Below are 15417 nucleotides of genomic sequence, written 5' to 3'. Positions count from 1 at the left end.
ATATAGATATATATATATATATATATATATATATATATATATATATATATATACCGTATATACACTGCTCAAAAAAAATAAAGGGAATAGTAAATCACCACATCCTAGATCTCAATGAATGAAATATTCCAGTTGCAAATCTTTATTCATTACATAGTGGACTGCTCCCTGCTGCCCGTCTCTTCTATTCATGAATCAGGAGGCTCAGGATGAACAGTTGGGTGATGGAATTTCCTTTTTGGCTGATAATCTGAGTTATGACAGAAGCCGCAGAGACTTCATGCCTGTCTGCTGACTGCCCGGCGGACATGGCGGGGGCGTTATAGGGTCTTGGGATAAGGGGCTGACTTTCTGAGGGTCCCCGGCCTCCTGGTTGCCTATTGTGAGTAGTGCTGAGTCATAATGACACTTGGCCGCAGCCCAGGGGCGGGGAGGGTCCGGGGCGTCAGTATATAACCCTCTCTACACTGGGCCGGGCTGTATACCTGCAGGAACCCTCCAGTCTACAGCAGTGGCCATGGCTGACAGGAAAGTGATTGTAGTGTTTGGAGCCACAGGTGAGTGCAGGGAGGGGAAGGGCTGAAGTTTGGGGGTGTCTGGATGTGGGGGGGATTCTGTGCCTGTCCCCCTCATCTGACTGTAGAGGTGCACCTGCTGTATACTCCCTCATATATCCCCTATATACATGCAGTAAGGCTCTGCTGCACTACAACCCCCATCTATATCTAGTCCTTTTATGTGTAAACTACAAGCAGTTGCATTCTTTTCCGGATGCTTTCCCCAGTTTCTCTGCTCCGCTGTGGGGCCAGGTCTGGGTTTGTCATTATATGGCAGCCGTCCCACAGGTTTAATGCTGGAGGCAATGTGTGTATCCTGGTGGAATTTCATAATGGAAATATCTGCAGAAATTACCCCTGATCCTCTAAATGGGGCAGGGAGTCTGCAACTTGTGGCTTATATAACATACGGGAGGACCCCTGCTGTTTAACCACTTAAAGGGATAGCCATAGTAATGCGCTTCCACTGTAAATAAATGAACTGTACTACATTAGTGACGGATTCCGTTTGCGTCAAAATAGCGCAAGTGTGAAACTAGCCTTATCTCAAAAGAGCATGATGTAGGCAGAGACCCTGAATCCAATGAGGTATCACTGAGATTACTGGGTGCAACTGTTCTGACTTTTTAGATGTAGCAGAGCTGCCCACACCAGGTTCTCCATAGAGTGCATTGACAGTGAGGTGTCAGGGCAGGGGGCATGCTGGATTTGCTTTTTGCAGTCCTGCAATAAGGGTCTTACTGCTTAAATAAATTGGCCCTTGACAATACAGGCATCCCTGGACAGTTTTAACCCTTGCAGTATGTCTTCAGATAACAACATAGCAAAAACCTGTTGACAGGTCATGATATTTTGATTGTCAAGGCAATTTAAGTTAGAAACCACGTTAGTTGTATAATTTAGTGACCCCCCCTTCCCCATATATAACCCCTGACTGGTAAAGCAGGCGTGGACTACAGCTGATCAGCCATAGCAGCATGGGTTGTAGCTGATTAACCCCCTTAGATGTTGCAGGATTAATGACTGTAGCATCTGGATGGTTATAAAAGGCAGCGCACTCTTTAACCCCGCTGGTTGTGATGAGCTTTCTTTGTGGTCTGCCAGCTATGGTGGTCTTAGATGTTAGTAACATCTTGATGGTTGGTGTTCATTCTATCCCACTCCATGTTGTGTTAATTCCTGTGCAGCACTTGAATGGTTAAACCCCCCCCCCCCAAAAAAAAAAATCCTCAAAGCTGTTTTGCATATAGTGTGAGTGTCAGTCCTCCACTCCCTCCAAAAAGAGACATTGTAAATCTTCTAGCCAAAACCTTTCTTCTCTCCGCTCTGATCCTGCAGTATTATGGCACAAATAACATTTTGAAAATGTGTAAGTCATGAATTGGCTAAAAGTCTTCAGGCCCTGTGCACACTGCGGATTTGTTTAAGCAGAAACTCACCTCTGGCTGAAATAACGCAGAAATAAAAATGCATGTAATTTCGGTTTTGGTGCATTTGTCCCTGCATTTTTTTTAATTTTACTTTTTTAAACTATCAATGGTAAAACGCAGGGATCTGCAGAAAAGTCACACACTTGTTTCTGCTACAGAAAATCTGCAGCAAAATCTGTAAGGAAAAAAGAAGCAATGTGCGCACAGCACTTCAGATTTCTCAGATTTTTCTGGGGAAAGACTGCATGAAGGTTATGAACAAAAACTGCACCAAATCTGCACCCAAAAGCTCAGTGTGCACAGGGCCTTACTTAATAAGCAAAATAATTCATGAGTCACAAATAATAAAGTCTCTGTTAGAACCATTATCCCTTGGAGCGCCCTCTGGTGGTGTTTTGGTGGTCTGTGTTGTCTCCACTAGATCGGGGCTGCTGGGGAATATTTGCGGGTTGTCGCTCAGCTTTCCCGGACTCCTGGGTGGGGAGTTTGGCTGCGGTGCTGATGTCCGCCATGTCTTGTCCTTTCTCTCTCCAGGAGCTCAGGGTGGGTCGGTCGCTGCCGCTCTCCTGGATGATGGCAGCTTTGAGGTCAGGGCAGTGACTCGAGACCCCAGCAAACCGGCAGCTGCGAAGCTAAAGGAGGCCGGAGCGGAGGTCGTGTCCGCGGATCTGGACGATGAGAAGAGCCTGGAGGCCGCACTGAGCGGAGCGTATGGGGCGTTCCTGGTCACCAACTTCTGGGAGCATTTCAGCAAAGAGAAAGAGGTCACACAGGTAACGACCCCATGGATGGATAGAATGATGTGGTGATCATCCTGAGCCTCCTGGTTCATGTAAGGGCTGTTATGTATATTATCTTTTTCTCCAGGGTAAACTTATTGCAGATATCTCCAAGCGTCTCGCCCTGGAGATCGTGGTCTTCAGCGGCCTGGAGAATGTGAAGAAACTGACGGAGGGAAAGCTGGAGGTGCTGCACTTTGATGGGAAAGGTGAAATTGAGGAATATTTCCGTGAGATCGGGGTCCCCATGACCAGCGTGCGGCTTCCCAGCTACTACGAGAACCTGCTGACCTTCTTCAAGCCCCAGAAGAACAAGGACGGTGATGGCTACTCACTAGGTACAAGAAGCAGGGTCTTTTACAGGACCTGCCATTGTTTCATAAATGGGCTTTCTTCTAGAAGATGACTAAGGTTCCCCCCCCCCCCCCCCCCGTTACCTGTATCTAAACTGCGCATGTGATTTGCATATATGCAGTCCTGTGCCAACTAGCCTGTGCGGCCTCACAATGCAAGTGTATTGAGCGAGGTCTAGTTGGAATGTGGCCGGAAGTATGGAAATCCCACATGAATTCTCGCATGTCGCACTGAGTGACTGAAGACTTGTGGTCTGGTCTAAATTAACCCTTTTAAATAGTTTTGACTGCTGGGGCCCTTACTCTTCTGGAGGAGGAAGACTATTGTATCCTCTGGACTGATGCTCTAGTTAAAGGGATACAGGACCCTCTTACACCCAGAAGGTCATCCGGATTTGTCTATTATAGAATACTCCAGTCACACAAGTGCAGCATTCAGACTTGTACAGGGAGTAACCCAATACCTGGACACTGAATACTTTAGTACCAGTAGGGGGCAGTAATGTGATTTATTGTAGCCAAATTTCCAACTTAAAACTACAGGATTATGAATGCAGCTCTGGAGTATAATGGATCTTAAAATTATCTGAATAGTCATATGCTTGTCAACATCCAAAGTTTTACAGCCTACAGCTGAGGATTTGTTACAGTTGTGTCCAGTCTGCAGTCATCTCCAGTTTAATTACATTTTTTGTTTTAATTTTCTCCCCCACCCCTTTCTTCCTTCCAGCGGTCCCGATGGGTGATGTGCTCCTGGATGGGATGTCCGTCAAAGACTTGGGCGGCGTGGTGGTCAGCATCCTGAAGTCTCCATCAGAATACATAGGAAAGAACATCGGTCTCAGCACGGAGAAGCTGACGGTGGAGCAGTATGCGGCCATAATGTCCAGAGCCACCGGCAAGGACATCAAAGACGCCAAGGTGAGATCAGAGGCCTCTCCGGGGGTGGATCACGCTTATGTGGCCGTAGAAAGTGTAGATATAAGGGTGCGGTTCCACTTGCGCATAGCCTCAGAAGCGATATGCTACTGATCCTCTGCTGCGAGCATCAGCCGAGGGCCATGCGATCGTATCACAGCTGCGGAGAAGAGGGAGCGCTTTCTCCCATCTGTGTACATTGCACTGCACTCACATCTGACCGCAGTGCAATGTTTCACATGCTCCCATAGACTTGTATGGGGGTGCATGAACCGAGAATCGCTGCCATACAAAGCATGCTGCTATTAATTTCTTGGGTCGCTATGGCAGGAGAAATCAATCGCAGATGACACGGCCCCATAGTTTTGCCCTGGTGAGAGTGTAGTCTGATTTATGTGCAAAACTGCCCCCTCACTTCTACACTTGTGCTCTGCCCTCAAATGAGACACCTCCACCATGAAGACTGGGTGATTAACAAGGCAGCCATCTTGTACCTGACACTAGACATGGAGGGGAAAGGGGTGTCCTATGCTGACTGAAAACCAGAGCTGCATTTATAGTTCTGCTGACTGTTCTGCAGCCCAAAAACCAACTACCTCATCTGCATAAGATGGACGATACCAGAGCAATAGGTTATATTGAGGCCTGTGGTGCAATGTCCCTTAACTGTGCATTTTACCCGCAGATCACCCCTGAAGCCTATGAGGGGCTCTCCTTCCCCGGAGCGGCAGAACTGGCGAACATGTTCCGCTTTTACACCAAGAAGCCCGACAGGGACGTGGCGATGACCAAGAAGCTCAACCCCAAGGCCAAGACCTTTGAGCCATGGATGGAGGAGAACAAGGAGGCGTTTAAGGACTTGTGAAGGAACTTATGACATGTGGTGGAGAAAAGACTGTGAAATACTGAAATATAGGGGCTGATATAGAAAAACTAGTGTGGAGACTACTAAAGATACTGGTTGCTATGGTAACAATCAGAATTCAGCTCCCTCTTCTGAGCTGGGCTATAGAAAATGAAAGCTGTAACCTGATTGGCTGCTATAGACCGTCTGTTCCTCTGGTTCTGCCGGTTCTTGGGACCATTACTGCGAAACGCTCCGGAGCCTGTGGGGGGGCAACTATTTCTATATGGTGTTCAATAAAATATAATTTCCTAAATTCTGACTCATTATTATAACTAAGGCCGAGAATCCCCATCTGTGAGGTGTTGTCAATAGCAACAGTCGAAATCCTTTCCACTTCAATGGCGGCTGGAAAATGAAAGCTGCAATCTAACTGGTTGCTATGGGCCGCCAGTGGTGGAGTTGTCCATAATGACCAACACGGGTTACTGGGAATCACAAGGCCGCGTATCCACAACTGTTACCTATGGAAACACTAGAAATGAGGATTGGTTGCCATGGGTAATAAAGCTGGTCATGGTGGCCAAGTCATGATTTTTCTACAAACCCCTAATGGAGGTCAGAGAGGAGGGGGGGGGGGGTGTAAAACCCACTAATGGTGGGGAAAATAAAGGGCCGCGCTGCAGCTCAGTGACTGGAGCGGTGGTCACTAATGTGCAGTAAGACGCCATTCACACACGTGCAATATGTCCTCCTCCCACATCCTGTATGGTCAGTGGAACAACCCCATTATGACACATTAATGAACACAACGTGCGGGGGCTTCAGATCGTTACTGGGTTAATGCTTTAACCTCCTATGACATCACGTTCACAATTACAAGGATCCGTGGCCACAACTGGGACGTGGCCTGAGCAAGTCACAAGGGTTAAGCTGGCAAAATTTAGAAGGGAAATAGCAGGAGCTTAAAAATGAGTAACCTGATAAAAGGGGAAACAACAAATGTCATCCATAATAGTAATTTACTGCCCTGCAGCAATGGCCTCTCACCTCCCACTGTTCACAGCTCTTGTCTCAGCTCCTCTGAATAAATACCGCCATTCCAAACTCATGAACTCATTGCCCATAGGCAGCAGCTCCAAAGGCCCAGTCACACTAAACAACTTACCAGCGATCCCAACAACAATACAACCTGATAGGGATTGCTGGTAAGTTACTAGGAGGTCGCTGGTGAGATGTCACACTAAGCGACGCTCCAGCGATCCCACCAGCAACCTGACCTGGCAGGGATCGCTGGAGCGTCGCTACACGTGGAAGTATGCTGTGCTTGGTAACTAAGGTAAATATCGGGTAACCAACACAATATTTACCTTGGTTACCAGCGCACACCGCTGGCTCCCTGCACACCTAGCCACAGTACACATCGGGTTAATTACCCGATGTGTACTCTGTGTGCAGACAGCCGGCTTCTGTGGACGCTGGTAAACATCGAGTAACAAAGAAGATCTTCCCTTGGTTACCCGATATTTACCTTTCGTTACCAGCGTCCGCAGAAGCCGGCTCACTGCACATTTAGTTGTTGCTCTGTCGCTGTCACACACAACGATGTGCGCTTCACAGCGGGAGCGCAACAACTAAAAAATGGCCCAGGACATTCAGCAGCAACAACTGGCGACCTCACAGCAGGGGCCAGGTTGTTGCTGGATGTCACACACAGCGACATCGCTAGCAAGTCGTGCCTCAGCAGCGATGTAGCTAAAGTCACTCCCCCCCCCCCCCCCATAAAACTACTAAAGAAATGAGGGAAAAATTGCAAATGCATAAATAATTTCCCCTGCCCCTAGAGTCAAACCAGCAAGTTTCAAACATGTTCTAGCTGTTCAGCCACAGGACGTGGTGATGTCAGAGGAAGGATTTGGTATAGTTCAAGGTGCAATGCAGCAGATTACACAGATCCATTGTACAGAGCAGCATCTATGTCCTGGATTCTAGGAGAGGAAGACAGATCTATATCTAATTTTATATATATATATATATATATATATATATATATATATATATATATATAATTTTTTTATTCTTCCTAATAAAATTAAGAAATAAGAACAATTTTGAATGAGCTTTATTTTCTAAAAATCAGCAAATAACATGGACATATTGTCTCTGTAATCGGAATAACAGTGGCAATCAGATTATTTATGGGATCACTAAATGGCACAATTATTTTCTTTTCTATTAAGCCCATTAAAAAAAAAAAAGAGGTTGTGTTCACACAGTGTAAAGGCTGTGGGGTTATTTATTTTTTTGGCAGGTATCCGCACCACAAGCACATTAACAATCCTGTTTGCAGAGGGGATTTATTTTTATGACATTTGATACATACTTGTTGCAAATGCGAAGCTGGATTTTTAACTTTTATTTATTTTTTTTTTTTTAAACTAATTCAGCCATTTAACTGTCCAAGCAAAGTGGATGTGATTTTATGAAGATGCAGCTGAACTTTTTTTTTTTTTCCCTTCCCCTTCAGTCTAGAGACTTCTATGTGGAGCATCAAAAAACAAACGCATGGAGACCAGTGCAGAATCAAAGATTCTGTACTAAAAATGCATGAAATAATGGAAAAGGCAAAACATGCAGCAAATGGAATAATCAGCCGATTGTTGTGTAGTTTGGTGCAGAAACAAAAAAAACCCCAGAGGATTCATGCAACGTGTGAACACTGCCTTATGGACACAAAGCAGCATGTGTGAAGTGATGATTATATAACTGACAACGCTCAGGCTGCTATGAATGAACAGTCTGGGGATCTGCTGAATGCCCCTTACTGCCAAATGGGTGTGGCTAAGGGCATGGTCAAAACTTGACTGAGTGTGCCGCAGAATTTGTCCCTCTATTCTTCAAAAGTTAGGAAGTATGACACCATCTGGCTGCTGACACTCGTGACTGGCTGCAGCGGTCATGTGGATACATGTGATGTCATTGTTGCAGAGATGTAAACAAGAAGCTGCAGGAACCAATGTTGTTAGTGTAAGATTGCCTTTAATTTTATCAAATTTCGGATAGGGTCCCCCCCTCCCCCCCAGTCTGAGCTGTGAACTTTATTTTAATTTTTCTTTGCGGGATGATGAAGATTTTATTAGTAACATTTTGGGGTAAATTTTAGACTTTTTGATCACTTTGTACTTTTGGGTGGAGATGCGACATTTTAGGATACAGAATAATTGACATTTTGGTAAATCTCCCCCTTACACACAATGCTATACGGGGGGGGAAATTTTTTTATTTTCTTTTTTTTACATTTGAACCTTTCAATTGACACTACTCTATCGTAGGGAGGGTATGGATATAGCATTGTGTCCTGGGGCATTAGAGGGATAAGCCCTATGGGTGGAGGACATGATTACGATGAGTTTTTATTCACTGACAGCAAACAGAAAATTTGGCAATAATGAAGGACGGAAACACTAAGACGTTGCGCAGCTCCTCTCCTTTCCACATCCGGGGTGAGAAACGCTGGTTAGGAAATGGCCAGTCCATGTACAATTCCCTCTACATCTGCAGATTAAGGCTCGGGCTAGACAGACATTTTCCATCCTCAAATACCACAAGCAAATCACACACACAAAAAAATGCCCCATCTCTGCGGAGGGGGGAAGAGGGGGCTGGCTTTTGGCTACATCGCACCAAAATGCAGTTTTATTTTTACTTCAACGATTAGTAAAGGGAGGATCTCAAAGACCTCTACCCATTACTAACCACAGTCTTGATGGCAGCTGGGTTTTCTTTTTCTTTTTTTTTTTGGGACAAATCACAGCTGTCATTAACTCCTTATTACGCCGATTGCCACCGCTCCAGGGCAATCGGAATGAACTGGGTAAAGCGCACAAATTGGCGCATTTAATGGATGCATCAATTCTGAGTGACTGCAGGCTGCTAATTTTAGGCTGGGTAGGGTCCAATAACCATGGCCCTCTCCAGCCTGAGAATAGAAGCCCCCAAACTCTGTTCCCGAACCTCTGCTGATCACAACTTATTTGCAAACGGGCAGTCACATGATATATCATTTCTGCTCCTCTGCATTTTTTTTTCTATATTTCCGGCTTCTCCTCAGAATGTGTTAGGTTTTTCTCCCCTCAGCAGGTTTGTTCTGTTTAGGTGAAATTAGTGCAGGACACCAGCATTACTGACATTACAGGGTGTCCCCAGTACTGCGACCAGGAGGAGGGTGATACCACCGCGACTGCAGGGAGTCCTGTACACGGCCCGTCTGATACTGTGCTGCCTGTTTAGGAATTGGGGTATGGGCGATATTCTGCAGCATCATGTGTAACACCACATAACGTACATTGTCCTATAACAAAAGAAAACAGAATTCACAACTCAGATATGAGCTCAAACTTATACTTCAGAGCTGCATTCATAATTCTGCAGACTTCAGAGCTGAAATCTCCCAGCACGCCCTTTATATCCAGATGCTGTCTTTACACAATCATGTGATGTAGGGAAAAACTAAGTGCCCCCCTGCATTACGGGCCCTTGTAGTGGAGCTCACACAGTCTGTGGCGGTTTTCTTGGATGATGTCTCCCCTGTATGAGGCTGGCGGCTGCGGAGGATTACTGCACTACACGGCCCATTATATACAGTGAGATTATAAACCGCACATCAATACTCGGATTACACCGCCACCGCCGCCCGGGTCATGTGATCTCATTCTCTGCACCTTCAGGGCAAGGATTGTCCATAGAAAGAGGAGTCTTGCGAAATTCACAATGGCCGCCTGCAAGCCGAGTGCTGATTGGCTGCTGGAAACCTTCAACCAATCAGCATCCGCCGTTGACAGTCCTAGAAAAAGGAGCCGCTGCTTTCTATTAATTCTGCTGGAGTTGCCCTTTAAATGTATAAAATAAAACGCTGTACAATTGTCAATGTTTTGTTTTTCAATCTCTCATCGTTTCAACACCTCTGCTTGCTGTCAGTGACTGAAAGACTCTTCATCGCTAATCCAAGATCGCATATATATAGATATATATTCTCCACCAGCTCATAATTTAGCAGCGCATACATTTCCAAATTTAATCCCTTAGTCTGTAGTTTCTGACTTTTATTGAGTGAGAACGACCAAGAGTCGCCATCACACATGTTCTCCTGCTGTAGATGGGGCAGAGGGGAGAGGCTCCTGCTGCAGACAGTCCTCTTACAGCCGGACACAGGACGTTTAGGAGGAGACATGGACGATCTTTTATGTTTTAATCGTATTTTCAGCTGCAACTCAGGACTCTGTGATTGAAAAAGGAGGTGAATTAAAAGGGATTGTCCATGGACCAAGTAAGAATAGAAATAGATCACATCTGTAAGAGGCTGTGGAATTAATAGAGCTATATAAGCAACATAAAAACTATAGCTGATAATCTGAGTTATGACAGAAGCCGCAGAGACTTCATGCCTGTCTGCTGACTGCCCGGCGGACATGGCGGGGGCGTTATAGGGTCTTGGGATAAGGGTCTGACTTTCTGAGGGTCCCCGGGCTCCTGGTTGCCTATTGTAAGTAGTGCTGAATCATAATAACATTTGGCCGCAGCCCAGGGGCGGGGAGGGTCCGGGGCGTCAGTATATAACCCTCTGTACACTGGTCCAGGCTGTATACCTGCAGGAACCCTCCAGTCTACAGCAGTGGCCATGGCTGACAAGAAAGTGATTGTAGTGTTTGGAGCCACAGGTGAGTGCAGGGAGGGGGAAGGGCTGAAGTTTGGGGGAACTTTCCCTGCAGTTGGGGGTGTCTGGATGTGGGGGGGATTCTGTGCCCGTCCCACTCCTGACTATATTCCATTATTTTCCTGATGTTTTTCTCTTTGATTCTCCTCTTTGCTGTGGGGCCAGGGCTGGGTTTGTCATTAATATGGCAGCTGACCCATTCTCTTGATGCAGGGGGCAATGTGCGTCTGATGGCGACTTTCCATGTAGTGGTATTTCACAATGGAAATATCTGATGTAGAAATGTTCACCATATACTCTAAATGGGGCAGAAAATCTGCAACTTGTGGCTTATGTAACATGTTGGGGACCCCCCCCCCCCCCTGCTTAACGCCTTTAAAAGGAATCTGTCAGCAGAGTTTTGCTACCTCATCTCCGAGCAGTATACTGTAGGACAGAGATCCTGAATCCAGTGATGTATCACTTAGATTACTGGGTGCAACTTTTTAGACTGTGTGTGTGTGTGTGTGTGTGTGTGTGTGTGTGTGTATATATATATATCTCTCTCCCCCCCCCCCCCCCCCCCCCCCCTTCCATATTGTGCTAATTCCTGTGCAGCACTTGAATAAAAAAAAAAATCTTCAAAGCTTTTTTACATATAGTGGGGCCTGTAAAATGGTGTTGCCTTTGTGTGTGTATTCTACCCCATTCCCTCCAAAAAGAGAAATCATAAGAAGGGGGAGGGGAGGACGGACATGAGGTACAAATAGTCGCTGTTAGAACCACTTTTATGACAAGAAAATCAATCCCTTGGAGCGCCCTCTGGTGCCATTTTGGTGGTCAGCGTTCTCTGCTAGATCGGGGCTGCTGGTGAATATTTGCAGGTGGTCACTCGGCTTTCCCGGACTCCTGGGTGGGAAGTTTGGCTGCGGTGCTGATGTCCGCCATGTCTTGTCCTTTCTCTCTCCAGGAGCTCAGGGTGGGTCGGTCGCTGCCGCTCTCCTGGATGATGGCAGCTTTGAGGTCAGGGCAGTGACTCGAGACCCCAGCAAACCGGCAGCTGCGAAGCTAAAGGAGGCCGGAGCGGAGGTCGTGTCCGCGGATCTGGACGATGAGAAGAGCCTGGAGGCCGCACTGAGCGGAGCGTATGGGGCGTTCCTGGTCACCAACTTCTGGGAGCATTTCAGCAAAGAGATGGAGGTCACACAGGTAACGACCCCATGGATGGATGGAATGATGTGGTGCTCATCCTGAGCCTCCTGGTTCATGTAAGGGCTGTTATGTATATTATGTTTTTCTCCAGGGTAAACTGATTGCAGATATCTCCAAGCGTCTCGCCCTGGAGATCGTGGTCTTCAGTGGCCTGGAGAATGTGAAGAAACTGACGGAGGGAAAGCTGGAGGTGCTGCACTTTGATGGGAAAGGTGAAATTGAGGAATATTTCCGTGAGATCGGGGTCCCCATGACCAGCGTGCGGCTTCCCAGCTACTACGAGAACCTGCTGACCTTCTTCAAACCCCAGAAGAACAAGGACGGTGATGGCTACTCACTAGGTACAAGAAGCAGGGTCTTTTACAGGACCTGCCATTGTGTCATAAATGGGCTTTCTTCTAGAAGATGACTAAGGTTCCAACCCCCCCCCCCCAACCCCCGTTACCTGTATCTAAACTGCGCATGTGACTTGTATATATGCAGTCCTGTGCCAACTAGCCTGTGCGGCCTCACAATGCAAGTGTATTGAGCGAGGTCTAGTTGGAATGTGGCCGGAAGTATGGAAATCTCACATGAATTCTCGCATGTCGCACTGAGTGACTGAAGACTTGTGGTCTGGACTAAATTAACCCTTTTAAATAGTTTTGACTGCTGGGGCCCTTCTTCTTCTGGAGGAGGAAGACTATTGTATCCTCTGGACTGATTCTCTAGTTAAAGGGATACAGGACCCTCTTACACCCAGAAGGTCATCCGGATTTGTCTATTATAGAATACTCCAGTCACACAAGTGCAGCATTCAGACTTGTACAGGGAGTAAGGCCGGTTTCACACATCCTTCTTTTTGGCGGATCCGGCGCGCTCCCGTACAGTGAATACAGTACAATGACAGCGCTGTAACTTCCGGGTCACATGACAGCATGTGACCGGCGCTTGTTGCGCTGTCATTGTACTGTATTCACTGTATGGGAGCGCGCCGGATCCGCCAAACCGGCAAAAAGGATGTGTGAAACTGGCCTAACCCAAATGCCTGGACACTGAATACTTTAGTACCAGTAGGGGGCAGTAGTGTGATTTATTGTAGCCAAATTTCCAACTTAAAACTATAGGATTATGAATGCAGCTCTGGAGTATAATGGATCTTAAAATTATCTGAATAGTCATATGCTTGTCAACATCCAAAGTTTTACAGCCTACAGCTGAGGATTTGTTAGTTGTGTCCAGTCTGCAGTCATCTCCAGTTTAATTACATTTTTTTTTTTTTTTTTTTTTAATTTCTCCCCCACCCCCTTCTTCCTTCCAGCGGTCCCGATGGGTGATGTGCTCCTGGATGGGATGTCCGTCAAAGACTTGGGCGGCGTGGTGGTCAGCATCCTGAAGTCTCCATCAGAATACATAGGAAAGAACATCGGTCTCAGCACGGAGAAGCTGACGGTGGAGCAGTATGCGGCCATAATGTCCAGAGTCACCGGCAAGGACATCCAAGACGCCAAGGTGAGATCAGAGGCCTCTCCGGGGGTGGATCACGCTTATGTGGCCGTAGAAAGTGTAGATATAAGGGTGCGGTTCCACTTGTGCATAGCCTCAGAAGCGATATGCTACTGATCCTCTGCTGCGAGCATCAGCCGAGGGCCATGCGATCGTATCACAGCTGCGGAGAAGAGGGAGCGCTTTCTCCCAGCTGTGTACATTGCACTGCGGTCAGATGTGAGTGCAGTGCAATGTTTCACATGCTCCCATAGACTTGTATGGGGGTGCATGAACCGAGAATCGCTGCCATACAAAGCATGCTGCTATTTCTCGGGTCGCTATGGCAGGAGAAGTCAATCGCAGATGACACTGCCCCATAGTTTTGCCCTGGTGAGAGTAGTCTGATTTATGTGCAAAACTGCCCCCTCACTTCTACACTTGTGCTCTGCCCTCAAATGAGACACCTCCACCATGAAGACTGGGTGATTAACAAGGCAGCCATCTTGTACCTGACACTAGACATGGAGGGGAAAGGGGTGTCCTATGCCACCTGAAAACCAGAGCTGCATTTATAGTTCTGCTGACTGTCCTGCAGCCCAAGAGCTAACTACCTCATCTGCATAAGATGGACGATACCAGAGCAATAGGTTATATTGAGGCCTGTGGTGCAATGTCCCTTAACTGTGCATTTTACCCGCAGATCACCCCTGAAGCCTATGAGGGGCTCTCCTTCCCCGGAGCGGCAGAACTGGCGAACATGTTCCGCTTTTACACCAAGAAGCCCGACAGGGACGTGGCGATGACCAAGAAGCTCAACCCCAAGGCCAAGACCTTTGAACCATGGATGGAGGAGAACAAGGAGGCGTTTAAGGACTTGTGAAGGAACTTATGACGTGTGGTGGAGAAAAGACTGTGAAATACTGAAATATAGGGGCTGATATAGAAAACCTAGTGTGGAGACTACTAAAGATACTGGTTGCTATGGTAACAATCAGAATTCAGCTCCCTCTTCTGAGCTGGGCTATAGAAAATGAAAGCTGTAACCTGATTGGCTGCTATAGACCGTCTGTTCCTCTGGTTCTGCCGGTTCTTGGGACCATTACTGCGAAACACTCCGGAGCCTGTGGGGGCGACTATTTCTATATGGTGTTCAATAAAAAATATTATTTCCTAATTCTGACTCCATTATTATAACTAAGGCCGAGAATCCCCATCTGTGAGGTGTTGTCAATAGCAACAGTCGAAATCCTTTCCACTTCAATGGCGGCTGGAAAATGAAAGCTGCAATCTAACTGGTTGCTATGGGCCGCCAGTGGTGGAGTTGTCCATAATGACCAACACGGGTTACTGGGAATCACAAGGCCGCGTATCCACAACTGTTACCTATGGAAACATTAGAAATGAGGATTGGTTGCCATGGGTAATAAAGCTGGTCATGGTGGCCGCTGTGAAGCCCCACAAGTATTGTGTCGGTGCATTACCTTCAGGGACTCCACTCGGCTGGATCTTGTCTGGTCACAGGTAGGAAACCTTCTTTGTAGTTTGTCGTGACGCCACTCTCAGATTTGCGGTCAGTGGGGACCGCCACTGCAGGTTAGGGGTGCCTGGGGCTGATGGTGAGTGCAGCCAGTTGTAGTAGCCTCCTGAGAGTGAGGCATGCCCCAGGGTCCAGTGTAGATGTGTAGTACTACAAGTCGCAGAATGACTCGCACAGGCAGAACTGTCTTTCAAGGGCTTTACTCACATTTGATGGCAGGGTGAGTAGCCCGGGCGTAGCTGAGATGAACCAGGTATCCTTCAGGCTGACTTTATGAGGGTGACTACCCACTCGCCTTCCTTAGCCCTTTTTGTGTTTGGAGTAACCCCGACTTTGAGTCCCTATGGGGGTCACCCAGGGAAGATGCTGCAGCCTCTCTCCCCTTCGTTTGCCGTGTGCTTGTCGCCTGGGCCAGATCACTCCAGCTTCTTGCCTCCTGTGACCTATGGGCCCTAACTGTGGCTACGTGGCTGCGGCTTTTGTGGTGTTGTGGCGTGGGCTTTGAGAGCCCCACACCGGCAGGTTTAGCAAAAGAAAGTTGGATCTATCTCCGCTCCGGGATCTGCCGCCCGTTTGGGCCTGGTACTCTCCAGCAGTCTCCTTACTTCCCCCTCCGTGCTCTCTCTCT

General features: G+C 47.2%; 2 protein-coding genes across 2 annotated transcripts; both read left to right on the top strand.

The window, feature by feature from the left end:
- Positions 1 to 444: 444 nt before the first annotated feature.
- On the top strand, positions 445 to 5185 carry LOC142245611 (nmrA-like family domain-containing protein 1). Its single transcript, XM_075318465.1, has 5 exons — positions 445 to 557; positions 2522 to 2760; positions 2855 to 3104; positions 3850 to 4040; positions 4723 to 5185. The coding sequence occupies exons 1-5, from the start codon at positions 518 to 520 to the stop codon at positions 4900 to 4902; spliced, it is 900 nt and encodes a 299-aa protein (XP_075174580.1). The 5' UTR covers positions 445 to 517; the 3' UTR covers positions 4903 to 5185.
- A 5338-nt stretch (positions 5186 to 10523) lies between these two features.
- On the top strand, positions 10524 to 14395 carry LOC142246461 (nmrA-like family domain-containing protein 1). Its single transcript, XM_075319518.1, has 5 exons — positions 10524 to 10598; positions 11544 to 11782; positions 11877 to 12126; positions 13086 to 13276; positions 13953 to 14395. The coding sequence occupies exons 1-5, from the start codon at positions 10559 to 10561 to the stop codon at positions 14130 to 14132; spliced, it is 900 nt and encodes a 299-aa protein (XP_075175633.1). The 5' UTR covers positions 10524 to 10558; the 3' UTR covers positions 14133 to 14395.
- The last annotated feature ends 1022 nt before the right edge of the window (positions 14396 to 15417 follow it).

The sequence above is a fragment of the Anomaloglossus baeobatrachus genome, chromosome 7, assembly GCF_048569485.1.
Source record: "Anomaloglossus baeobatrachus isolate aAnoBae1 chromosome 7, aAnoBae1.hap1, whole genome shotgun sequence".
Lineage (NCBI taxonomy): Eukaryota > Metazoa > Chordata > Amphibia > Anura > Aromobatidae > Anomaloglossus > Anomaloglossus baeobatrachus.
This window is presented reverse-complemented; position numbering and strand designations above follow the sequence as displayed.